At 38.2% G+C, this 26,076-nt stretch overlaps 1 protein-coding gene across 7 annotated transcripts in view; it reads right to left on the reverse strand.

Moving 5' to 3' along the window:
* Positions 1–26,076, reverse strand: part of VTI1A (vesicle transport through interaction with t-SNAREs 1A) — a 274,408-nt gene that overhangs the window by 242,230 nt on the left and 6,102 nt on the right. For all 7 annotated transcript variants that reach the window (XM_056352815.1, XM_056352811.1, XM_056352814.1 and 4 more), the window contains exons 2-3: positions 23,374–23,432; positions 18,384–18,494 (exon numbers count right to left, since the gene is read on the reverse strand). In XM_056352815.1, the coding sequence (XP_056208790.1) occupies positions 18,384–18,494; positions 23,374–23,432 (170 nt within the window). The remainder of the gene's footprint in view (positions 1–18,383; positions 18,495–23,373; positions 23,433–26,076) is intronic.

Raw genomic sequence — 26,076 nt, forward strand, 5'->3', positions numbered from 1 at the left:
CTACAGACTAGCAGTAGCCTGAATTACCCCCCCCACACACACACTTTCCCCAATGTACAGCATGTTTTGTGCCAGCGACGTCCCCTAAGTTTAACCCCGTTATCTACGTTTCAGGGGGAACCTGACCTCACACGGCATTTTACTATAAAGTCTAGAAGTCAGAGGGCACTAGTACAAATATCACAAAAATAAAACTGAGGAAAATAAAACCGAGGGAAAAAAATCCATAACCCAAAACACAATAGAAACAATACTTTGTGTTCCTATTTTAAGTGCCTCTCTCAATGCTATATGCATAGCAGCTAAAGGCAAGCTGGAAACCAGCCAGGTCCTGGCTGCCAGCAAAAATTTTGTCACCTCCTTTGAACATCTGAAGTATGTTTACCCAATAGATTTCATTAAATTACACTTCCATTAGGAAGCATACAATGTTGATACTCATCTCAAAGATAAAAGGGATCGCTAAGAGGCATGTCATCCTGCTCCCCAGCTGATTGCTATTTCTGGGCCAATCAAGGAAAGGAGCCAGAACAATACTTAGTTAAAAAAATGCAGCATCTCCCCAAGGACTACATACTAAGAGACTGCAGCTCCATTATCAAAATGAGCATATCATTAATGACAATACACATACAGTACGTTGTTTTAATACAACTCATACACAACAAACAAGCTGTATTTGGGTCATTAGCTGAATTTGTAAAGCAGTATTTCCAAGGGTTAGAAACTCCTTATTGAGATATGAAGTTTATAGGCTGAGAGAGGGGGGAGCAAATATTTTATGTGAACCCAAAATACAGTGAATATAACAACACCGTTATATTCAGTTTGAAATGCATTGTAGTAGCTAACAGAACAATAGGCTATTCAAACATAAGTTCCCATTTTAAAGTATAGCAGAAGTAATTTGAAACAGCAGGCACTTTTTGCTAAACATCTATGAGGGATAACGAAAGCAAAATATCACTGATGCAGTTTATACTGTATGTATCACTTTTTAAATTATTACAACATGGATAAAAAAAACCAACCACAAACAAAACGCAAAAAGGGACACAAAGCAAATCTTACAAACATCAAAAAAACCCCAAAACTACAGAAAAAAACCACACCGATTGTGAGGCAAAACACTGGGGAGGGAATAACACAAGAGACTCAAATACACAAGTCCACTAGGACTGTTCAGCTGTTACCCTATGGTAGGTTGAGCCTTTCCTAGTGGAGAGGAGGAGATATCTTTGTCTCTAAGCATTGGTGTTAGATGTATGATGTTTACTGTGCTTCCTAATCTCCAATTCACATAACAGCAATAAAGGGAAGAAAGAGGACAAAACCAAAACCATGCTAATTAAAACCTGAAGTAATAGGAAAGGGTTGGGAGGGGTTAGCTCTTTACAGCCAAGCTCTGCCCAGTCCTTTTGCAGCAATCTGTGATTATTAATCTCTAAAAACACTCCTTGCTCAACATTCTGCAATCTAGACTTCAGCCAATCTCTTTCAACGTGCAGAAAAGCTTTTGGTTTAGCCATATTTGACATACCATATGAACTCCAATTATCCATCTTTTGCAGTTAATCATCTCACAATTACATTTCCTGCACTTATAAGCATCCAGCTGGGAACTGAGTTTTAATCTAGGAAATAAAAAAAAGGATTCAGGTTTCTAACAAATTACTTCTAATTAACCAGAACCTTTTCTAGTCATTCCAACCTAAAGACGCCTACAGCAAATGAAAGAATTTATTGTTTGCATTCCTAATGATATTTTAAAATTTCATTTCAATTTCCCCAATGAGTAACTTTCAGGAAATTCACTGCATTTATATCTACTTAAACAAACATTCTGCTAAGCAGGAAATGCACAACAAAAAAACCTAGGGGAAGAGAAAGAGAGCCAGTGTTACACTGAGCAGAAAAGCTGCTAAATAAAGCTAAAGAACCAGAACGCTAATTAACAGCAACTTGCAAAAGTACACTGCAGCTATGCTGCCCAGGCCCTGCCAGAGTTATTTGGAATCTCAAAACTACATTCCCAAATCATGGTGTAGAAATGACAGGGGCAGTGTCCAGAAAAAATGGTCCAATTCTGCTGACACAAGGCAGCAATTTGTAGTCTGTATAAAGGAAGCAGATTAAATGAAGCCACCTAGCTAGATAACGCAGGAAACTAAGTCGGTGGTGGTTAAACAGCACATGAAAGAGCTTTGTCCCACAACTTCCAGTGATCTCCCCAGGGAAAGATTTGGAATAAGAACCATGCAAAACACACTTACTGCATGACTGGGAACTCCCTGGTATCACAGGGAGGTAACATGAGGTAAGTATCAAATGTAACAGTTTCATTTACATTGAGTCTTATCAATTTTCTCCAACTGTTTCAAGAAAGTCAATGCAACCATCTGACAGAATATGATTGCTGCGAAGTCAAGTACACCTTTCATGTTCTTTGGACAGTCAATTACCAGAGGGTTTTCTGTCAGTTATGCAGTATCACAGATGTACATCCCAAATCTGTTCATCTAACCAACAAAAAGAAAACAATATACAGCTGAAAAATGCTCTTGAGAGTCACCTTTAAGTAATACATAATATATAAGTCAGTTTCACTTCAGAAATACCTTTGCTTGAAAGACTGGTAATCATTACTGTGCTACCAAAGTTTCCACAATACAAAACAGGACTGCGCTAATTGGCTGATTGATTCAATACCCAGTTAAAGTAGTCAATTATTCTGGAAAAGTTATTTTCAATATACCCGAAACCTTCCAAAACTATTAAATTTTATATGCTTGCACCAACCTCCCATTACTTTGGCTTTCATTAACTACCTCTGCAGGCACTTTGGCACATTTTTGTTTTTATTTATAACAGAGGTCCAGCTGTGACTGTGGACATCCTTTAACTCATTTACAACAAGGGAAAAACAACAAAACTAGTAGTACCTTCCTCTACCACTACCAACATTTAGCAAATTGTAATTCCTGCCACAACAGCAACAGCTTTAACTCCAAAAGTCCAGCATCACAAACCAATAAACACCAGCCTCCCCTTCCCAAACTTCTCCTTAACCTCTCTATCCGACACACAGAGCACAGCACACTTGACAAGCTGTGACGAAAGGGTGAATTCTCCTTGATGGGATTCACAGATACATCCTTAGCTATTACAGAGTCAACATTCAAAGGACTCCCAGTTCTTAGAGATTCCCACCTCAGAGTTGTGTGAAATATCATGAAATATCTACCAACACATTTTCAATCTACCAGTGCACCTTCAATTGTGATAAAGGAAGACTGCATGAAGCAGCAGCAAGAACATTATGGAAAAGTTCATCTTAGTTGTAAAGTCAGTCACCAAAAGACAAGAGTGAGAAGCCTGGGTGACAGAAAGAGGACCGCATGAAAGTGCAGTAAGTTTTCCTTCTTAAAGCCCCTCACAAGTCTAAAATGGGAAATGGAGAGACATAATTCATACAGGCTACAAGCTTCAGTAGGAACTCTGCTTGTAGCTATCAGAATCAGCATGGGCATTCCCATTCTGAAAGCAGTGCAAGACTCCTGACATTTTAACGTGTGCTTTAAGTCAGCACCAGGAGATCCTGCCAGAAGTCCTCCATGCCAATACACAAAAGACCCCCCACTCCTTGCCCAGACACTGGACCACAAGCAGATGTGCCTAGGTGTGTGATAGAAAGGCAATACTTGAGTAGCTTGTATCGAGTAGAATTTAAAAGTCAAAAAGGCCAAAGAGAGGGAATTTACAGGTCCCTTGGGTCACCTGGCAGAGCTGCATAGCTCCCAACATCAGCAAGTTCAGGCCAGTATTTTATCAGGGTCCAGCTCAGCAAGGGCCATAGCCAGGCAGGACCATGAGGAGCTGGAGAGCAGCATCCCACAGCGTCCCTGGAGCTGGGACTGACAGCCCTGAAATGGTACTCCAGGCACGTTGGGGAGGCTGCTCAGGGCTATTAAAGGCCATTGGTGCCCTTAGGGCCTTGAGCATCCAAAACTGGACATAACTTTTTCAAGATCTGGTATCAACCACAGCTTGTGGATGATGCAGAAAAAAAGTCAAGCAGATAGCACATAGTGGATTTACATCACCACAGAGAAAACCAGGGTCAAGTTAGAAATATTCTGCAAATGAAGCAACCCTGATCTGGGTTAAAGCCAAGGCCATATGTCTGTTGTTACAGTAAATGGCTCTGACATTTTAAAATAGTTTTACTGGTTTACTGCCCTTGAGTCACACTTACAAGCCCTCAATCATTGGCAAGTCAGAAATGAACAGGTGATATTGCAGAGACATCCAGAAGGTACTAGCCAAACATGAAAAATAAAAAGAATTAGAAGAAAAAACACCCTCTCAGCTGTATTCATTTAAGTAGGAACACCACAGAGGAAAGCTCTTAAGTGCAAATCTTTCTCATTGCAGCGTTCCTTTCAGTGGCACATGAAACAGCAATGATAACAGGCTCAAAAAAAACTTTGAAAATAAAGTTAAAAGATACATGTAACTTAAAACTAACATCTTTTCCTACACAGAAAGGTTAAATTGTGGGGTTGACATTTGCATTTGTTACGTTGTCAACGTTCCCTGCCTATCAGCCTATGTACAAACAATATCTAAAGATGTCATCTACATATTTATACCAAAGGAGTTTATGAACAAGACCTGTCAGTATATTTTAACACCTTTCCAAAACGTCAGCTTTCATCAGGTATAAACACAACATGTTTAATTTATTAGTTTGGTTTAATATAAAAAGTTGACAATCATATGTCACCATAACTATTGATAAGGTAAATAAGGACTACAGGAAAACGTCAAAAAGTTATTAAAATATTTCTCAGCTTCCTGAATCAAATTGGATTTATTGGCTTTTCTCTGTCAATAAGTACATCACACATTTTTCTTCATATGGCTATTTTTGAAGTGATGTGTCCAACAGCGAAGTTTACAGACAGACTGTAATTCTTGAAGAATATTAATTCCATTTTGACTGTTTTGGGCAGAGGAAAGGGCTTTGTTTAATGTTAAAAAAAACCCTGCACAAACACATGAACTTGTTCATCTGTATTTAAACACACACCAAAGACTTAATCTTCTGATCAAAAATATACTAAGCCTGCATAAAAGTTAAAATATATGGCAAAAGAAACTTTGAATACAACTCTGAAGTTGAGCAAAGCAACACATTTGTTTCCACTTTCTCTATAAGGTGCTTGATTTAATTCCCTCAAGAGGATTGCTACTACCAAAGGTCCACCTTCTTTGTTTATAATGTCAGGAGGACAATCTATTCTCACGTCTTTCTAGATACTTCCCCAAAAATTGTAACAGAGGGCAGCACTGCCTCATTTCAAGAATTTCATCCCCGTCACCACTACACAGCCAAACACCTCATCAGTGAGTCATTCCAACCAGATTGCAATAGCTTGCTCAGTAGGGAAAAAACCCCAGACTCATTTACCTGAATGCGAGAATAAACTTCTTTGTACAGATGAGTTCAAACACTCCTGCCCAAGCCAAACCCAGGCCAAATTACAGCCAGTAGCACAGAATAGTTTAAAGGTAGAAGGGAAATAGAAAATGGACTGTTCACGGACAGCATCTCTCCTTGCTGGAAGAGACTTTTCTTTTATTCAGCAAGTCCCACTCTGCATCTCAGCATAAGACATGGAGAAGAATGTTATTATACAACAAAGCTGATATTAGGATTTGATACTATGGACATCAAGACATATGGCATGCCACAGCCTCTTAATTATTCTGTAAAACTTATCTGGCACAGACACAGATAGTGATTTCTTAGAATACAACAGACACGTTGAATGTGACCTCAAAGAACTGATATGGATTTCCTGTTGCTTAGACAACAGGAATTTTACTAATTCATGTCACTTTTGCATCAAAATCACAAATGCAGTGAGTACAGTTGAAGACCAGATATGGAATATTGTGTCAGGCACTATTGCTTCGTTGGTACATGAAATTTAATGCTGAAGACCTTCAAAGTGTATTGGATATGATGGAAAACCAGAGGCTCATTTTTTCTGTTGAAATGACAAGTAGGTGAAAGAACCAAAACATGATCCACCAGAAGTGATCTTTACATACTAATCAAACTCATTGAAAAGCATTTCCAAAAATGAAAGTATAACTAGATTTCAAACAGAAGCACACACCCAGGTTTCCTTTCTTTTAAGTACGGTATGAGAAGGAGAATGGAAAATCCCAAAAGGCCCAAAACTTCCACAAAGGAAGGATGGTCCTCAAAATAGTCTTGCTCCAAAAGGATACATTTAATTACATCGGAACAGGTAGCATCTTGGGAGGTTTTCCACTATTGTTTCTACAGCGTACATGAATCCAGGTTTTACTGCAGAATAGACTTAGCCCAGTTCTTAGACCAAACATCCTCACTTCAACATGGTTCAAAGCTGTCCGAAACACCAGTCTTTGGTTCAGACCCTTATTTTGGTGTAGACCCAAAATGGGAGTTTCCAGTCCATTTTCTTCAAGAAGCCATCCTATTCAGTCTCACATGCAGTAGGTGAGGAAAATGAGGGGATTCACTTCAAAATCACAGTACTGCCAAACCAAACACCACCACTGTACATGGAGCTCCAGCTGGGAGAAAAGCCAGCTAAGACATTTTTTAAAACACACAAATGGCTTGTGAACTGGTCCTGGATTAGGAGAGAAGAGAACTCAGCAGATGACCTTACAACAGAGTACTTTTAAGGTACAAATTAAAAGTGAAAACTTTTAAAGTTTGCCCCAGAAAGAGATGCAGAAAAAGAAAAATTAAAAGGGGAAAGGAGAAGAGCAAATTTTCCTTATGCTCATTCTAAAATTCATGGGTTTTCATCCAAGACATCTGCAGGGCACAAGTGCTGAGCCACCAATCTGCATTGCTGAGTGCTGGACACGTAGCTCATGAATGGAAAAAGGGGACCTTAATAACACATTTGAAATTGCCTCCAAGTATGGGTCACAAGGAAGATTCAGCCCAGGTGCCTTCAACTCAAATAAAGATCTAACAGGAGGACAACATGCCAGAAGGTGAGAAAAAGACAAAAGGAGCACTAAGGGCTTGAAAAGGCTGGGAAAGCGATTCAGGTTAGCAACCCCTAACTTAATCCTGACCTTTCTGTAACTTTTTACCTTGATTTAGTTGACTGAACTAACTCTGTGGGAAGCTTACACAACTGAACACCAGAGTCTGATTTCTCCCAGAAAGACTAGGCAGAAAGAAGAGGAAATCACATGGTCACTTAGGCATATTAATAACATTGAATTAAACAATACACAAACACAGTGTTAATAATAAAATACTTTTCTAATAAAAAAAATATCTAGAACTATAGTTAAGACCCCCTCTTAGCATTACTAGTTTTACTCCCAACTACATTAATCCTAGATAAATACTTCTCAGTCTTTTCTAAAGATGCTAGAAATTATAAAAATATTTCTAGTCTTTTCTAAAGATGCTAGAAATTATAAAAATATTTCTAGTCTTTTCTAAAGATGCTAGAAATTATAAAAATATTTCTAGTCTTTTCTAAAGATGCTAGAAATTATAAAAATATTTCTAGTCTTTTCTAAAGATGCTAGAAATTATAAAAATATTTCTAGTCTTTTCTAAAGATGCTAGAAATTATAAAAATATTTCTAGTCTTTTCTAAAGATGCTAGAAATTATAAAAATATTTCTAGTCTTTTCTAAAGATGCTAGAAATTATAAAAATATTTCTAGTCTTTTCTAAAGATGCTAGAAATTATAACAGATGAAAACCTGTAGTTTCAAAGGCAGCTGCAAATGGAACAATCCATAATGCTGAAACTAATCCATATTTCTTAAAACAAAAATAATCACACGAAACATATCAACATAACAACTCAGTTCTTTACAAAATTCTATTTAGTTAATGTTCACTATCACAGTGCCAAAGAGCTATACTCATGGGTAGAAAACCTTTCGTGTTAGCCACTCTATAAATAGGGATCTCTGTGTCAAAATACATGCAGTTACACATCCCAAAATATCAACCATCATTATGGAAAGTTAATGTCCAAATTTTGAAATATGAGAATTTGCTTTGATATTAATGTCATTATTCTCTCTTAAATAAAATAGTTACTACCACTTTTTTCCCCGGTTGGTGATACACCCTCACAAAGGTTACAGATTGATTTAATAATGGCTCAAAGTGTTCTGTTCATGAATCAATGGAAAGGAAGGTGCTATCTTCATAATGCAGGAGCATTTTTTATCTAAGGGCCAAGCCAAGACCCACCAAACACAATATGAGCCTTTTCTTTGACTTGCATTTCAAATCTTCACATTTGAGTCTTTAGTGAACAGGTACAAAGTCTGCAATTGCTATTCAGTGTTTTCCAAAAGACTACCTAACACTTTTCCATGCTGACCAGGAGGGTAAGTTGGCAAACACTGCCCTTATTCATTCTATTCTGAACTTATCTGAAAATAATAAAAAAACCACACAAACAACAAACTAAGGACGTGTTGGAAAGTTGTGGGGATTCAGAAAGTAAGCACAAAAGCTACTCAATAGGAAACATGCAGAGCCCACACACACATTCCCTAATTTCTTACTCTTTATGCACCAGGCACCAGATACTTTTAGCAAAACCCTTTTTTTCGTTAAATCCACCAGAAATGGTTAAATATTAGTACAGCAGGAAAAATTACTCTGTTCTACTGCTGATGCCAGAAGCCCCCTGCTATATTGCTCTTTACCATCTGTTCTTTGTATTTCTACTCTAATTTTCATTGATCAACTTTTTTTAGGAGTAAAACCTCTGTAGTATCTATTAAATATTGGAAAAGGCTTATTTTCCTAGCGCTAGCACCCTAAAGGCAATTTATAAAAAGCAAACAAAAAGTAAGGGAAGTGCCGTATTTGATCCACTTATTATAAACGAATACAAGCATTAAATTGTCAAACATACAACTTGCAGATCGTCTAGCCTTTGCAGGGATTTCCTCCCCAACAGCAAGTTTAAATAGACTTTGTGGACAAGAACCATTTTTTTTGTGGTTTGTACGGCAGCTTTAAGGGAAGCTGACTGTACTTGGGACTGACTACTAAATGACTGCAGAATACAAATAAAAAGTTACCAAACAAAAGGACAGAGATGGTCACGCTTTTTCCATATGCTTCACATAGTAAAGAACATTGGGGGGGGGGGGGATCATTCTAATACACTTCCAACTGTATTTTTTTTCGCTTTATATTCCTTTCTCACCAAGTCTTAAGCCAGAAACAAGACATTTCCACTGCTGTAAAAGTCCATCACTTTTTACCTGCGCTAGCCAGTTTTAAAGAACCACAAAGTTCCTTCTGTGTTTACTACTGCTATGTTCAAAAGAGCCAGCTTACAGCACAAATTGGAGGTTTTATCAGAAAGAAAACAGGCTAACATTGTGTGGCTTAGTTATTAAATAGCGTTTTTAAATATTTGCACCTTGAAAATATTAAAGAAATTTAATACTTTTCAGGACAAGTGAAAGTCTACCTACAGAAGGAAATAGCACTCTGTCTAACACTGAAGACAGCTGCATAAGTATCTACTTTGTTCTTGGGTTAGAGTTTGGGGCAGAAGTGGCGACAAAAATTTAACAGTTTTTGTTAAATTAATCTGTAATTTGTAAGAAAAAAAAGACAGAATGAACTGATTGAATTATTTTCCTTCAGAATCTCTAACACTATCAAATCCATACTAACACATTAGCTCTTCACAACGACTACTTAATCTGTTATAGTGGATTTCCTGAGCGAAAAGGCAGAAACAGAATCAAACTGACTGTGTTTCTATTGTACTCAATTTCAGTATAGCACTTTCAGAAACCTGAAATCATAAAAATAAAATTATGCAAAACATGATACTTGGCAACTTCAATGTCTTGTAAAACACACAAAAGTTAACATGTAACATCATTAAAGGAGCATTATGGAAAGAATCAGCAGGAAAGAGAGAATACATCCATTACTGTTTCTTCATTTTGCTTATTAACAAATCTAGAACATATCTGCATTTACAGGAATTTTTAACTGGCACAGAAGAATTTTCATTATGCCAATAACATTACCATAAATTCATAGCCTGTCTCCTGCTATCCTATGGCAAAGATTTTTAGCAAAAAACGAGGTAACTAATATTATTTGTACTAGCAGAATATAATGAATGCTATTATTTGTAATGTTTGACAGCTGTTTGACAACCAGAGATACAATATATTCAGTTATGCAAAGAGATTTTTATACTCTAATATTTGCCCATGATGCAATTGGAATTTCAACAAGCATTTAATATGTAATGATCATATAAAATTTTCCCCTTGAATTCTGATGGAGAAAATACCAGGATGAAGCACAAACCTCTTGAAGTTGGGTAGAAATAGCTACTTTTAACAGCAGTGCTTGTATTTCAAGTTTCATTTCATGAAAGCAACAAAAACCCATCAAGCAGGCAAAAAAAGCCATTAACCACTCCTTTGCCAAACTAATTTTTGACATGGGACAGTTAATCACGCACCAATAAAAAGTTCACCATTTACCAGATGGCAACTCCACCATAAAGGAGAGCTATTTTTGGCCATGGCAAATAGTCTCCTCATGTTTCAAACACAAATTCTATTTTCACATTAATTTTTAAAACTATGTGGCTTTAACTTAAAATAAACTGTACATCAAACGAATGGAAAATAAACAGCCAGGAACACAATTTGACGAATTGGATTTATTTAGTTTATTTAGCTAAACAGGGTCCATTGGATCTCTTTAATAGGCTGACAGTTGCACTGGGCTGGTTAATAAAACATTCAACACAGTATCTTCAGCCAATATAGAAATGCAAATCCCACCAGAAATATTTTATTCATGAAACAGTAATTTCAGTTACTACCAAAGCAAAAAAAAAAAAAAAAAAAAAAAAAAAAAGAAAAAAAGAAACAGGGACAAAAAGGGAGGGGGGAAGAAAAAAAAAAAAAAGTACTTGCTTTGCAAACAAACAGTGCCATCTAGTGTCATCCCCTGCACAAACAAACCAAAAAATGTGAAAAGGGCTATAATTAATCCTTGCAGTGTCAGTCCAGTACCTTCTCCCTATTTCTTTGCTTTATGAGTAGCACATGGCTCTCCCTATTTTAGAGTTAAACACAAATTAGTCTCACTCTAGCTGGGAAAAGGGGGAGGGGGGGAAGTAATAACACATTAAGGAACTTGAAAAAGCAGTTCTAGCGTGTAAAGCAAGCATGTTAAAATGATGGTTTGCTCAGATTGTGAGCTGTTTCTTCTTGAAATCTTTATGTTTCTAACTCATGGTATAAACCAAATCAAACTTCTACTTATACGAGTGCAGGTGAGCCACACAACAAAGGGAGAGTGAGATACGCTCTGTTCTGCTTTATTTGTCATCACATCCCACACCAGCTGCGGAACCTTTATCATAGTACTGCTGCTATCAAAAGCAGGACAATGACAGCTTGCTTCTTTTTGCATGACAGGTAGGGGAGTATCACTTCACTAAAATAAGAAATCACCAAGAAAGTGGGAAACATAAAAGCCTTCCTCCTCCTGCCCCGCAATAAACAGCATTCAGTTTCTGTATTATGAACTCACTTTACTCACCAGCTGGGTAGAAGTAATTTTGAGTGGATGCTGCTTCTCCCCCTATCTGCTAGGATGAACAGCAGACAGATTTAATTCTACTACTTTGAGAAGTAGTAGTTTTAACGTAAGAAGAAATTACATGGTAAATAGAGAAACGGTAGTTCTCCACCTGGGAAAGCATCCAGATATGTCGGAAGACTGCCAGGTGAGAAAGCACAGTTAGTGAAAAAGGCAGAGCTGATGTCATGCTGAATTTCTATTACATGCCTTAAAACACATTTTACAGAAGGATTTCATTCTGCCAGAGACCACTTTTCAGCTTCATTTAATACAGAAATATTTCGTGTGTGAGGAAAGGAAAGAGGCATGAATGCTTACAGTGCGCTGTGAGTCAATATGCCTTTCACTTATAGCCCCCAGCCAGACCCCAGAATTATCAGACTCACTAAATCACTTCCTGAAAGCACTTTCATTTGTAATCACTCAGCCAAGCCTAGTGCTTCGTGAACTGTTTTTTCTTAAAATCATGTGCATCACCTCCACCGTTAAGAGTCACTGACTTGCTGAAGGACCAGCAAACAGCGTGCCGCAGAACCCACCAGTCTTACCCCTACATGTTAACAGATGAGCAATGTCTCTGGAGAGAGACACGCACAATTTCCTGTGAGTATCAAGGTAAAGCCAGTTGAGAGAAGAATCTAGTTAAGGAATTCTTTTTATTGACATTAAAAACTTGCTGCCTGGTTGCCCCTTACTCAGCGTATTAACTCTTCACATATTGTGTTATGAGATGCATCTTTTTAGTCAAACATGGAAGGAAGGATTCTTTATAAGCAATACCTGCAGAATTATAAAACCCAGGAGGTAAAGTGTGGTTCGCTGGTCTGGCTTCTCAGGAATCTGAGTTAAAACAACCATAGCCCCTTAGGTTAATTACAAATTAAGCATATTAACTCCCATCTTTCACACTTGCCTCTAAGGAAAAGCACGTCATCACTAGTAAAATCCACAGTGAGATAAGTTTCCTTCCTTCTTCATACTTCACAAAAAACCATAAAAAAGAAATCTAAGATGCAAATAAATTAGGGCAAGTTTTCTACAGGGGATCTAAGTTGTACCACCTCTTAATCTTTCATCAACTCAGTTTAAGCCTTGAACATTACCAAAAAAACCCAAAAAACAACCACAAAAACCCCAACATTCTCTCCTGTATCACTTTTTACCCATTCAAAATAGCAGTATTATAAATAAACTTAACTGTAAAATGTCAAATGCCTCCACCTTTTTTCATCACAAACTCACCAAGGTGGGGACACAAGTGAAAACAAACAGAAGACAATGTAGAATTTACCGCTGTAGAAGTTGGCCTACTGTTCAGCAGCAGCCAAGCATAGAAATATCACATTAAAAGTTACTAGAAAAGGAAGAGAGGAAAACAAAACAGTGCCTCTGTGTAGAGCAGTTTGAGCACAGTGTAGAAGACTGATTGCTTATCTCAAGAAGGTAACAGTATCTATAAAAACAGCACAGTGAAGGAACTTTTGTTCACAAAATGCTTTCTCAAAATCAGATTGTCAAGGCACATGGTCAAATATTTCACATTCTTTCTTCTGAAACATAATCAGTTCAATCTCACGTGCATTAAAACAGATCCTCCACAGCCCTGTTCAAAAGAGCTGCACTGCTCACATAGCAGAAACTAATCCGATTTCAGAAGTTTCAAATTTGTCAACAAGATCAGGTTTTCAGTACAAGCACACATGCTGGCCGTGCAGGGTGCACGTGCACACATGACATGTATCATGGGGAGTTCCCTGTTTTTAATAACGTTGCTGGGATACAACTATCAAGAAACACAGATCTGTCCCACACACAGTTTATGACTTTGCAACTACAAAGCAATGATGCTTTGCTTTATAAATCAAAATAATCCAGCAGCCACAGTTGAGTCTCTAAAGTTTTAGCTCAAACCAGAAAGCTAGGGAAGACTCTCACCATAAAGATACAGGCCACTAACTTGTTGTTTGACAAATGTCATTCATTACACTTAGAGCCATATGAATATTTGTCTGGGCAGGTGACTGAACCCAAAATAAGGGCAGCACTATTTGCAAAAGCAGCCAGAATATAACTGACAGCTATAGTAGTTGTTCAGGTGACTTGGGTGGTACTTCAGAGTCACACAAAAAAGCTAACTTTATCAAATAAAAATCCATTGCTTATCTCCTTAAATGTTTTTAAAACTTAACAGCAGTTGTCATTTGAACAATGATCTTAAACAGAACCTGTAGGAAGTATGAAATGTGAATACGTATCTTCACTATTGACTGAACCGAAGCTATTGTTAAGTGCTGAAAATGTTTAAATGTTTAGTCAAGGTTTGTACAATGTATCTGTCTATGCCTCTGACTTCTCCCCCCCCCCCCCTTTTTTTTTTTTTTGCTTTAAGTTGAAGGTCAGAATCCAAAACCAGTACCCACCCTGAGTCTTTAGAAAGGAATGAGTGCTGTCTCTTGGACTGGTAACAAACGTTATCTATTCAGTTTGCCTCCGTGCTGCCGTGACAGAATCTGAACAGTTCCTATCCTGCCTCCTGTATTTATTTGATGGTTATTTTTCTTGTTAAATATACCCATCCCACTTTCACCATTGATTGTGTAGTACTCATTTTTGTAACAGGAATGCTGCTGTGTAATATGCGCTTACTGGATTTTTGTATTTCCCTGCCTATTTGAATGCCTCATGCTTCAGCTGTAAACTTTTCAGGAAAATGCCGACTTCTGGGCCCCTGCCCCTCCCCCCCCTTTTTTTTTTTTATGGTGCCTTGATGTTGAACCAGTACATGGAATCCTTGGAGTAAAAACAAACACTAGCAGATAACCACACATTTGCCAAGTTTATATAGTTACAGTTTCACATGAAGTGGGATAATTTCAAGTCAAAATAAGTTTATAAAATCTAGAAAGCTTTTTACCACTGCATATCCCTACTGTTTTAAAGATCACAGGCTATTTTCACATAACAAAAAAATGTTTTATTTACAAAAAAATAAACAATACCTATAGTCCATGTACTTAAGAGACTGCAATAAAATGTAAGGCTTTTTTTGCATTCAGAACTTGCTTCACACAGGCAGGCACCACGGCCATTCTACAGCTGAAAGAGTCGAAAAGAAAATATTTACAGGCTTAAACCACAGAACGGTGCATTGGTAGGTGCAGGAAAACCACCTGCTCATAGGGGGATTGTTTGAAATGTCAGGAACTCTTTGGTAGGTGGTCCCTATACCTTTACGGACCCGGAAAGCACGTCTGTGGTCTGCAACTCCGCTTCGGGCCACCAGATGGAGCCATTAGCCCAGCACCGGGCACCGTCACCGCCCGCGGGAACGCAGCTCGGCTACCGAAGTGCGGTACCGGCACATACTGCTGAAAATAGCATAATAAAGCCAAGATTAACACCTGCAAGTTACAATCTTGCAGCACACGGTTTAACAAACAGTTTTATTCTGGTTTGATACGTTTATCGCACACACTAAGCAAGCCTGAAACTGCCTTTTGAGGCATACGCAGCTTTTCCGCAAATAAGCATCACTTTACACTTGCCCTAATCTTACATTTCTCCCCAGGCACCTGCTCCCCATGGCAGCCTACGCAGCACTGAGGCAACCATCAGGAAGGGCTGCTGCCTTGATCTGAGGTGCAATGCTTGCTTTGTTAGTTCTCCCCACCCGTATTCACAGTGCTATGCTATCCGACTACTTCTACCGACAAAAAGGAGCTACTCTGGTTTTTATTACCACCATCCATCTCCAAAAGGGAGGGCCAAGATGAAGCAAGGTGGCTTTTTCTCCTCAGATACGATTTAATGTAATTAGTGAGTTACCAACTACCCGTGTGCAATACAGTGCATGGGGTAGATGTCCTTGCCTCCACACACGCCTCTGGACTGCCGAGCACTGATAACTGCAGACATGACTCAAGATAACATGGATTAGCAATAAGGGGAAATAAATCCCTTATTTTCAACTTGTTTTTATTTGATTACAAAGTCGGAGACAAGTAAGCCATGTTTGAAGTAACTTTTTAAAGTACAGAGCAACCAAGTTTAAATCCTTATTTTTCAGAATATACTCTGACAAAGTACACAGAAAAAAACACTGTATGTTCATTAAGATGCCACAACATGTACTAAATAATATTAAAGTCATAGTCAGTGTTTTGTCATCATTACACATACTGCAGATCATCAAATAAACTCACCATTTAGATATTACATGTCACAAAGAAAACTTAATGCCGTCCATCCTGCAAGTGAAGAGCGGACGGTCCACATACCTCATGTTTCCTTCTCCTAACTTTCAAATATGTTGCTGTGCTGCTGTTTTCCATAACTGCTTGGGTGAGGGCAAATTTTTGAGATTTTATAAGGCATACAAGTAACCACAAGATCAAAACTTGTGTTAATTATGATGAATATAAAAGTGACCAGCACCAGTTCCACATTAACTTCACGTTTGAAGTACAGAACTTAACAAAAAAGACTGTATACTGAGGTATATAATTTTTGTAATTAATTTCACAGACATGCTTTCTTTCATATGAAACACATACTTCCAAGATGATTGAGAAATGTACTCTGCTCAGTGCACACACTGCTTCACACAGGAAGAAAAGCCAAGCAGAATACAGCGGGATCCAGCTGAGATTCCAACTTCATTTATAGAGAACAACACTTAACTTTGCAAGCTCACATCTGCATGCCTTTCAGAAGGGCCAAGAACTTTGACCAGCAAATCTGTAAGCCGGTCATAGCTCGAAACTGCCAGTATCATTTCCAGTTAAAAATTTCCCTTCATCTATAAAAGTGACATAATTTCAAAAGTATGTCGATTTGCTTTCCCTAAAGGTCTGCTAAAGCTCTTACATAAACTCTATACGCTTTGCTTACAGTCAAACAGGTCACAATTCATCCAGAAAGTATTTTCAAATTTCTACCTTCAACAGCCCTGCAGCTTATAAAGTCAAAATAACATTTCCTTTCCTTCCCCTCTTCTCTCTTTGAACTCACAACTGAAACATTTTGTCTTACAGTTTCCAACAAGTTGCTATTTGACTGGAGAACAATCCAGAAAGATTCTGAAACCATCACATACAAACTTAAAATAATGTTAGCACTTAGGAACTGGAATTATGTAGTGCATTTAGTTTTAAGAACACTATTTTCTATATAACTGAGATTTTTCCAAGCATAACTTGTTTTCTTTCAGTACTTTGTCTTTCACTCCACTCATTTTCTTCCCTTGATCTGCTGAATGCCATCCTTGAATTGTGGGCTGTTTATTTTTTCCCATTATTATGATCTGTTCCTTCCTCTTTCTCATGTTTTTTGCTCTGAGCACAAACTTATATTCTTTTGATCACATAACTCCTAGGGCTCTGATGCATTTCTTCCATACACACTCCTTTCTCCTCTTCCACAAAGAGTGTCTGGTTCTGAACTCCCCCACTTCCTATTGCTTAGGAATATGAAGTACCAATTCCCCCGTCTGCCTACATGGAGAAATAGGCCAGCAACAAATAAATGCTGACAGTGAATTCTCCCACACCTGAGAAGATAAACAGCATTCACGACTGCTCCAGAAATTGTTCTCTCTTGGAAACCACTGTTTAGCCAGCAAGGCCATGCACGCTTACTACAGAGGAACATCATGAAATTGTTGCAAAATTTTGATGCAAGTCTTTTTACCCTAACATTCTCCAAACTTCACAAAATTGCAACCATCTTCTAAAGTAAGACATTTCTGTACATCTCTTCAACTTGGCAGAATCAGAGAGGAGTGACAGTCAGCTGGATTTCCTGGATGCAGGTATAAACATTGACTCCCCTCCCCTGAAGGAATAAACTGCTGCCAGCAACCCGAGAAAATTCACAGTTCTCCATTAAATAGAAAATACTGTCACTAGTTATTTCTTTTTCCCTACCCTGCAGGAACTGAGCTGCTGCCAATTAACATCACATTTCCTTACACTCTGCAATCCCTTTGAACTTTTTCAGGATTTTAGAAGAAACAATTTTGTCTCTATATCTACTCAGTGCAAATTCCAGCCACAAAAAAGGACTGATAACTGTAGCAGAATCCCCTAGACAAGGGAATCTTGTTAGTTTGCATTCATTACTTGAAAAAAGTATTATTTATAACCAATTTGTACAAAAGTCAGGAAGAATTAAGTGAATAGAAAACAAATCACAGAAACTAAGAAATGAACTGCACATGAGAAACTACATTCAAAAATTCCATGGATTGGAGATTATATTGTTTTTCATGTTACTGACCACATCACTACAAGCTGTCTTAAACTGTTATTTTCCACTCAGAGAATACTTATGCAGTAATTTAAGTATTAACTCTGATGTTCTACCAGTCATTCCTTGAGAAACCGGATCAAAAGCTATTTTGCCTATAGCATGAACACTGACAATGTTTAATGGCACAGAAACAATTCAGAACCAGGGCAAAGGGACAGCAAGGTAGCAACTTGAACACTGGTATGGGAGTGCTACAAAAAGAAAAGCTTCACTTCCCTAGTTTGGTTTTCATCTGTCCAGAACACAGCAAGATACACACAGAACTCATCTGTCAAACTACTCAAAAATACCTTTCAGTTGCCTGAATAACTGCATTATTATGTTTTAAAAAATCCGATCGATGCCTTCTTTAGGTAATTCATTAAAAACTCACAAAATCAGCTTCAAGTTTTCCCATTTCTTGTTTGTAGCTTCTCATTCGACTGCTGTACATTCCTCGGCTTTGAGGTGGGATCTCTCGAACTTCAAGTTCCATCTGCTCAAGCTAACAAGTAAAAATAAAGACATGTAAATCAAAAGGGTATTAGAGCAAGGATGAATTTACCTAAATTGTTCACAAATATTAAGAAATATTCCTTCTTTATCAAGAAAAATGTTGTTTATTCTGCAATAAATAAACCATTTATCAAAACTTTTACACAGCCTTGTCAACAAACAAGTGACAAAACTAATATTATTAACACAAGGAATGATTCTAGTCAAACATTTCTGGATTTCGTTTCCAGATGTGATGAACACATTTTATTACAAGAAAATAGTAAAACTGAGGTTAAATAACCTTCCTACAAATTAGCATAGTTCAGAAGAAAGCCTGCCTCCATCTAGCTGTGTGGTTTTGGAAACCCTTGGCTGAAAAAGCTATTTTATTTATTTACACACACACGCACATGTATATATACACATTCATATATGTGTATATATTTGTGTGTGCATATATATACACGTTTAAAGTTTTATTTACCAGCAGCCTCTATGTTTAAAAAATAATTCTTTTAGGTATTGCTTACTCAGCAGAATTACAATATCTGAAATGACTGCCTAAATGCCTATCTCAAATGTGTATGTAGGTATATTGAATAGCTGAATTTCAGGGTTTAGCAACAATACCATTCAAGAACTTGTATACAGTTGAATGCATTGAAAGGTCAGAGAGAGAATATATCTTTCAGAAGCTTTTTCTATTTATTCTTGCCATGTAAAACACTAAGAGGCCTGAAACACAGAAGTATGGCACAGAGGTACTGAAAATCAAAAGGAGTTACAAACCAGGGCTGCACTACCTGCTAATTACCTGCCCACTGGGTCACCAAGCCTCCTCTACATGATGCTGTCTGCTTGCGAATTCTGTTTTGCACAGCTTAAGAATCTGACCTTTTAAAATCTTCCCAACTTACTTTAAAAAGTAAAAGAATACCTCTCCTTGGTTGTAATAGGCACCCAAAACAATATTTACTTGCTTCCTACAATTCCAGGCTGAACAATATGGCATTGGAACAGAAATGCCTTTTAATTAGGGTCCCAAGCTCCTGGTTACAGGTCTTCACAAGGGACAGCTACAGTTTATTCCTATGTAATTGCTTGCTTACACTTTGAAATTTCATCCTCATATCATAAAAAAAAGCATCTGAATTTAATCAATGGAATTACCAGATACTCCAAAGACATTCTGCCTGATTTATTCTGATTATACAAAATGATATTCAATAATAAAACTTTAATTAAATAGTCAGTAATGAATTGAAACATACAAATCCATTTCTAATTCTGCCCAGTTCTTTGGCTCAGGCTTAACTTTCCAATGGGGTATCATAAATTAGACTGATAGCTGGAATTAATGGCTTATTTCTTATCAATTTCATCTCAATATATTTGATCTCAAATATTCTATAAACATAGAAATCATTCCTCGTGTATATATAATTAGATGTGCAAGGTCAAGATATTTTAATGAAGTCTCAATTCTTAGCTATTATATAAAAATGAAACCATCTTCCAGTGAATACAGAATTTATAGCAAATATCAGACCACAGTCCATGAAATCCAAAATGTTCAATTTAAAGAGTCAGTATCAGAGATTGTAAGGTCCAAATGCAACCTAACTTTATGTATTTTCACTTTCAGGCCTCATATTACTGGTCATAAAATCCTATTTTTCATACACAAGCAAGAACAGAGCTTAATTCTACTTAAAGGTAAAAACAACCTGGCACTTACTTTCTTTAGAAAAACTACAAGCTCAAACTTCTGTTACTGGTTAAGTTTAAACTCTCCACCAGCACTGGTTTTGGCTGGGATAGAGTTAATTTTCTTCCCAGTAGCTGGTGTGGGGCTGTGTTTTGGAGTTGTGCAGAAACAGTGTCGGTAACACAGAGGCGTTTGGTTGCTGCTGAGCAGGGCCTGCACAGAGCCAAGGGCTTCTCTGCCCCTCACCCCACCGCACCGGTGAGCAGCCAGGGAGGGGGGCACAAGGAGTCGGGAGGGGACACAGCCGGGACAGCTGGCCCCAACTGGCCCCAGGGACATTCCACACCATAGGGTGTCATGCCCAGTGTATAAATCTGGGGGAAGAAGGAGGAAGGTGGGGATGTTCAGAGTGATGGCGTTTGTCTTCCCAAGCCCCGTTACACGTGATGGAGCCCTGCCTTCCTGCCGACGGCTGAGCCCATGGGAAGTGGTGAAGGAATCCCTTGTTTTGCTTTGCTTGTGCACGTGGCTTTTGCTTTACCTATTAAACCCTCTCAACACATCAGTTTTCTCCCTTTAACTCTTCTTCCTCCCCCCACCCCACTGGGGAGCAGTGAGCGAGCGGCCAAGTGGGGCCTGGCTGGCGCTGAACCACCGCGGCGAAGCTGAGCCTTCTGGCACCTGCCTCTCGCCCAGATTCATAAACCAGGGCCCCCCTTAAGGCTCCTCAAGGGTTCAGCCTCAGGGGGTTGCTCCTAACACCACCCAGTACACTCCCAGCACTGAATACAGCGAAAAGCTGAGCAGCCACTGGTTATTTCCATTCAAAAATACAACAAAGTAAGGTAGTGCTGCTGCTGTTGTCCATTGAGACCCCAGAATAAGTCTCCCATCCCACAGGAACCTTTCCACATTAAATTGCTCTGGACAATTGCTAGTATTTTATGAAACTTGTAAGCTTCGTAATTTTATTCTGAAATCCTGGAACTAAATAGAGATTAACAGTAAAAAAACCCCAAGTGTCTAAATAAGAATAACCTAGCGTTTGCAACACAACAATTCTGTGATGTTTCCCTCATAAATCATAAAGGCAAAAAAACAGACAGACAGCTTTTTCTTCTTTAAAGTAAAATTTCCCTCAAAAATGCTAATCCCAGCTCTTCTAGTAGATGCTAGATTTTATACTCAGTTTCTCTAAGGTTACCACAACATTCACCCTTCTTAAAATCTTGGTAAAAATAACATTCATATACTCCACACTGGACACAGAATGACAGGATTTCTCCCCAGAGATCCCTTACTCAACAGCTCTGGCTTGAAAAGGCAGCCTGGGAGTCTCAAAGATTTGGTGTCAGCTCTGCACATAGACCAAATCAATTACGCTGTGAATTTACCCAAACAAAACAGACAGTGTTTTAAAACAATCAATGGTTAGTCAATGTAAATAAATCATCTCTACAATAATATTTACAGTACATGAGAGTGTTCTTTCCTAGCCAACTAGGAAATAAACTAAAGTCAGCTAAACCCAGTTTTGACTACCCAAGACAATGAAGCAAACCAATGCATGAAAACCATCAGTAGCAAGGAATTAGGTTTATTTTGATTTTCTACTGTAGCCTTTAGTTTAAAAGAGGATCTTTTTAATCAGTTCTGTTATTAGCAGGTTGGTTCAAATTGATTTTTAAACCCAAGCCTTCACATTAATCACAAACATGTTAGGTAATTGCTCAAAGCCAATAATTGAATTGAGCACCTGTCTAGCAGCATTAGCAACAAGATCTAAAACAAAAGCATGAAAGAAAAGCCAGCACATTAAATGAAGATCATCATTAGGATAAAAGTACAGATACAGGATTTAATTTTTAATCTTATAACAAATACAAATTCAGATGATCTTTTTCTGACATAAGGAGAGAAGAAATGAGCCATTAACTCAATTTCTGCTCCTTCCAATCTTACTTTGAGTAGAAAACCAAATTTGAATTATTTTTCATCAGACCACCCATGCTACAATTTCCCTGCACTGCTATGCTTTTTTTGCTATGTCAAGTTGTAGTGAAAAGATGAAAACCATTCCTAGATTTTTACTTTCTTTCAGCTGTTTGAATAAGAAAATGCCCAGAAGACCTTAATAAAACTTCAAAACATCCTCCTGAGATGGGACAGTAAATTTACTGCATTTCTCACAGAGTATCAAATCAGAGAGGTTAGGCACCTTGCCATCCTCACAGGGAGTCCTCCCAACATGCAGCTTTCCTGGATGCTATTCCAATGCTCTAGACTACAAGACTAATTCAATTCCTAAATGAAAAGCACTAGGTATGTCAACAAACATTCTAGAGACTTTTTTCCTCCTACACCACTTAAAGTGAATTCCAATATTCCTGTTTAGTTAGTAATTAAATCATTCATTCAAGTTGCCCAACTATAAGAACTTTCAGGCCAGGAGAACTGATTTCCTTTCCCTATCCTAACAGGTTACATTTCTGACACTAGATAGACCAAACTCATTTGCAAGTAAAAATCAAAAGCAGCTTCAGGCAAGCAACTATTGGCTGTGTGGGAAAAAGTAATTTCTCAACTTTCACCAACACCTTTGCTAAGTTACTCCACATCTACAATACTACTTTTATGCTCCGTCCAGATGGAGAACACGACAGGCTTTAATGGGAACAAAGTAAAAAAAAACAAAAAACCAAAAAAAAAAGTCACAGTTGTTTAACACACTGCTTTCTTCTGTCAGTGTGGACCACTTGACCTTAAACAACTACGTATCTTCATGCCTCACTTGCTAGAAAAGAAAAAATATCTAGTACTCTACACGACAATCACACAGATTAAATCACAATGCATAGGTCTTACAAGAAAAAAAAAACTAACAGTCCAGGTGTGTAAATACTTACTTTAGGAACTGAATTAAAAGACCCAATCCACAGCGTGTAATAGCTTACAGCAATAATGCAAACCTTAAATGACTTAACACAAAATTAAAAAAAAGGATACACTCACTCCTCTTGGGTATTTAATATTCTCAAATAAGAACTATCTCAAAAATACTATTTCATTTAATAATTGATTAAGTATTCTTAGGGGATCGTGTGTGTTAAATGTTACCACTAATGATCCTATTATTTTCCCTAGGAATTTGCAGTTAACATGAAAAGCCAGAACATACCAGTTCCCTTGCTTCTTCAAGCTGTTTCTCAACATTCACAACCATCTGCTTCTTCTCATCTGAAATAGAATTGTGAAAATACCAATATAATTGTGCTCTTGCCATGAAAGAAAAATATACCATTTCAAAAGCTTCAAAGTTAAAACTGACTGAAAGGATTCATTCTGTTGTGACATCATTGCACACTGTGATAACCCACATTACTAACTAAAAAAAAAAAAAAAGAAAAAAAGGAGACTGGAGAATGCTTGAAGTCTTGTGGTTTGTTATACAGCATTTGCTAGTTAGGAAAGCAGTTACAGCTGCTCCAGGTGTAAGAGTTACGCCTCAGCAGGTGCTTGCTGGGTGTGTACAAATGCATGAGAAGACACATACTTACACCAAAAGGAAAAAAAAACCCATGGCTTAAGCACAAAGGCTTATCCTGTTTTTTTGCAAAATATGAGATGCACAAAACCAACCATCCTACTTAAAATTAATCCAGGTACTGAAGAAACATGAGGTTTCTGTTTCCCTGCTCCTGTGCTGGGTCTAGAATAGTTTCTTTTGCTTCAATAGAAACAAAACGAAACACCACAGAAACTACAAGAAAACCACTGTTTTCCAGGGGCAGCAAAAGTGTAAATTAGTAATAAAAGATGCAAATTTTAAAACATTAAAATCAGTTATAAGCTATATGTAGCAGTCGTCATCTGTCAAGTTCCCCAATAAGCCTAATATCCCAGCTATATAGAGCACATCTGGCTTTCAACATGCCTTTAACCATTCATTCTCAGGCAGAGAATCCAACATAAGCCAAGAACTCAAGATTCAGTATCACATCTGTCAAATATTCTAATTGCTGGACCACTTGGTTTGTTACAGCATGAAAGGGAACTTTCTGAGGAATAGTCAGTCACCAGATAACAAAAACATCCCCACATTGCTTAATTACTGTGGGATACAGGGGCTTCAATACTGCTATTTGCAGTGCCTCTTGCATCACTTTGTGCCCCTCTCGTGGCCATAGCTTCCACCCTTCAGACTGTAAATCCACCCGTTATCTCAGTGAAGTTAACAACAAAACTCTGAACATACAACCCTTCACACCACCGTTCATTTGAAAGAGCATCATGAGATATCCATGCTGGTGGTTTGTCTGATGAAGCAGATAAAAAGTGCAGAAGTATCTCTAGTCATTGCTGCTCAGAGATCATGATGGGTAAGTCTATGTTGGCACAAGAGACTTTATTGTGTGTCTTCAGACTTCACAGTTTTCTTTTTTAGCCTGAATTCCTTTGCTTCTCTTCCACATGATCTCTTTGTATCCTAGAACTGACACGTTAAAGACCAAAATGGACTACCTGATGATCTCCTTTGACCCTCTGCTAGCCACAAGCCCCTGAATTTCAAGAGGAACACCCTTTATTAAACATATGTAGTTTAGCTTCTCACAAGCTGAAATACTTTTTTTTTTAAACAAGCTTAGAGCCATAGGCAGGAACCAGATGATGAGGTTACAACCAAAACCAGAATTCCTGCCGTATAAAATTAAAACATGCCCTTAAAACAACCTTTCTTAAAAGCAACAGAACTACTTCTGAAAAGGACTATATTGCTGTCACAGCACAAGTAAGCTAGCAAGCTGCAACAAGGCTTTTACCATCAGTCAGATGCTACTGTCCCTGCTGCTCCTCCTTCCTCCAGAGGTCAGACCACACTGCTCCTCCTCCATCCAACATCCTTCCAGACTCCTCAGGGATATTTAACCACTTAATGGGAATGAGCTACAGCTGCATATCATCCATGTCAATCAACCCACTGCCTTCATTCCTCTACATATTGCTGCAGAGTTTTTGGTGCAGCATTCCCAGCTTAAACAAGCTGTGTTCTAGCTGAGTCCTCCCCCTGGTGTTGTACAGTATCCTGCATTACATTTGCATGGGCCTATCCATGTATCTTTACATTTACCTAAAACACTCTACACTCTCATTTAAGGATGCATGAACATCATGATCTGTCTTTCTTCAGTTACGTATGTTGGAGCTCTGCATCAGGTTGAGGATCATCTTTCTACCTCTACGACAATGCAGACATCTTTGCAAATAACTAGCTGCCTTCGGAGGATACACCATCACTCACATGAACAGATCGTATGCACTAGGTTATCACCCAAGAAGCTGCTACACTATTGTAAAATATGCGGGCAATTAATTTACAGCACCCAAATAAGACTATAGTCAGAGATGCTTCACCAAGGGAAAATTCCTCTCCAAGAAGCCAAAGTTCTCAAGAATGTGTTACAGTCAACTGGAGAAGCAGAAAAGACTCCTTCTGAGACTGGACTGGATAAACAAGTGGTCCAGGGCTGATGAGGTCCACCTAAAGCTGAGACTGTCTCAGGCTCTGATTCCACAACATCCCACATGAACAAACCAAGGTGTTTCTGGGTAGCAGCAGTAAGAACTGAACACCGTCTGGCAAAATGTAGCTAGAATAAAATCTTGAAGAAGACTGAAGCCCCCCAAGTAAAGGGAACTCTGCCAGCAATACAAGTGAGAAAAATGCACTTAGATCCCCACACAAATTCAAAGTCGGAGCTCAGCTCTAAGTCCTCCCAAACAGTGTCTGCTCTTAATCTTGAAAGAGGCCCAGAATTTCATCAAGTAATCCTCTCTACAAAGCTAAAGCCATGGAAAAACAGCATCTTCCTTGAAAATCTGG

Source organism: Falco biarmicus, chromosome 9 (assembly GCF_023638135.1).
Source record: "Falco biarmicus isolate bFalBia1 chromosome 9, bFalBia1.pri, whole genome shotgun sequence".
Classification (NCBI taxonomy): Eukaryota; Metazoa; Chordata; class Aves; order Falconiformes; family Falconidae; genus Falco; species Falco biarmicus.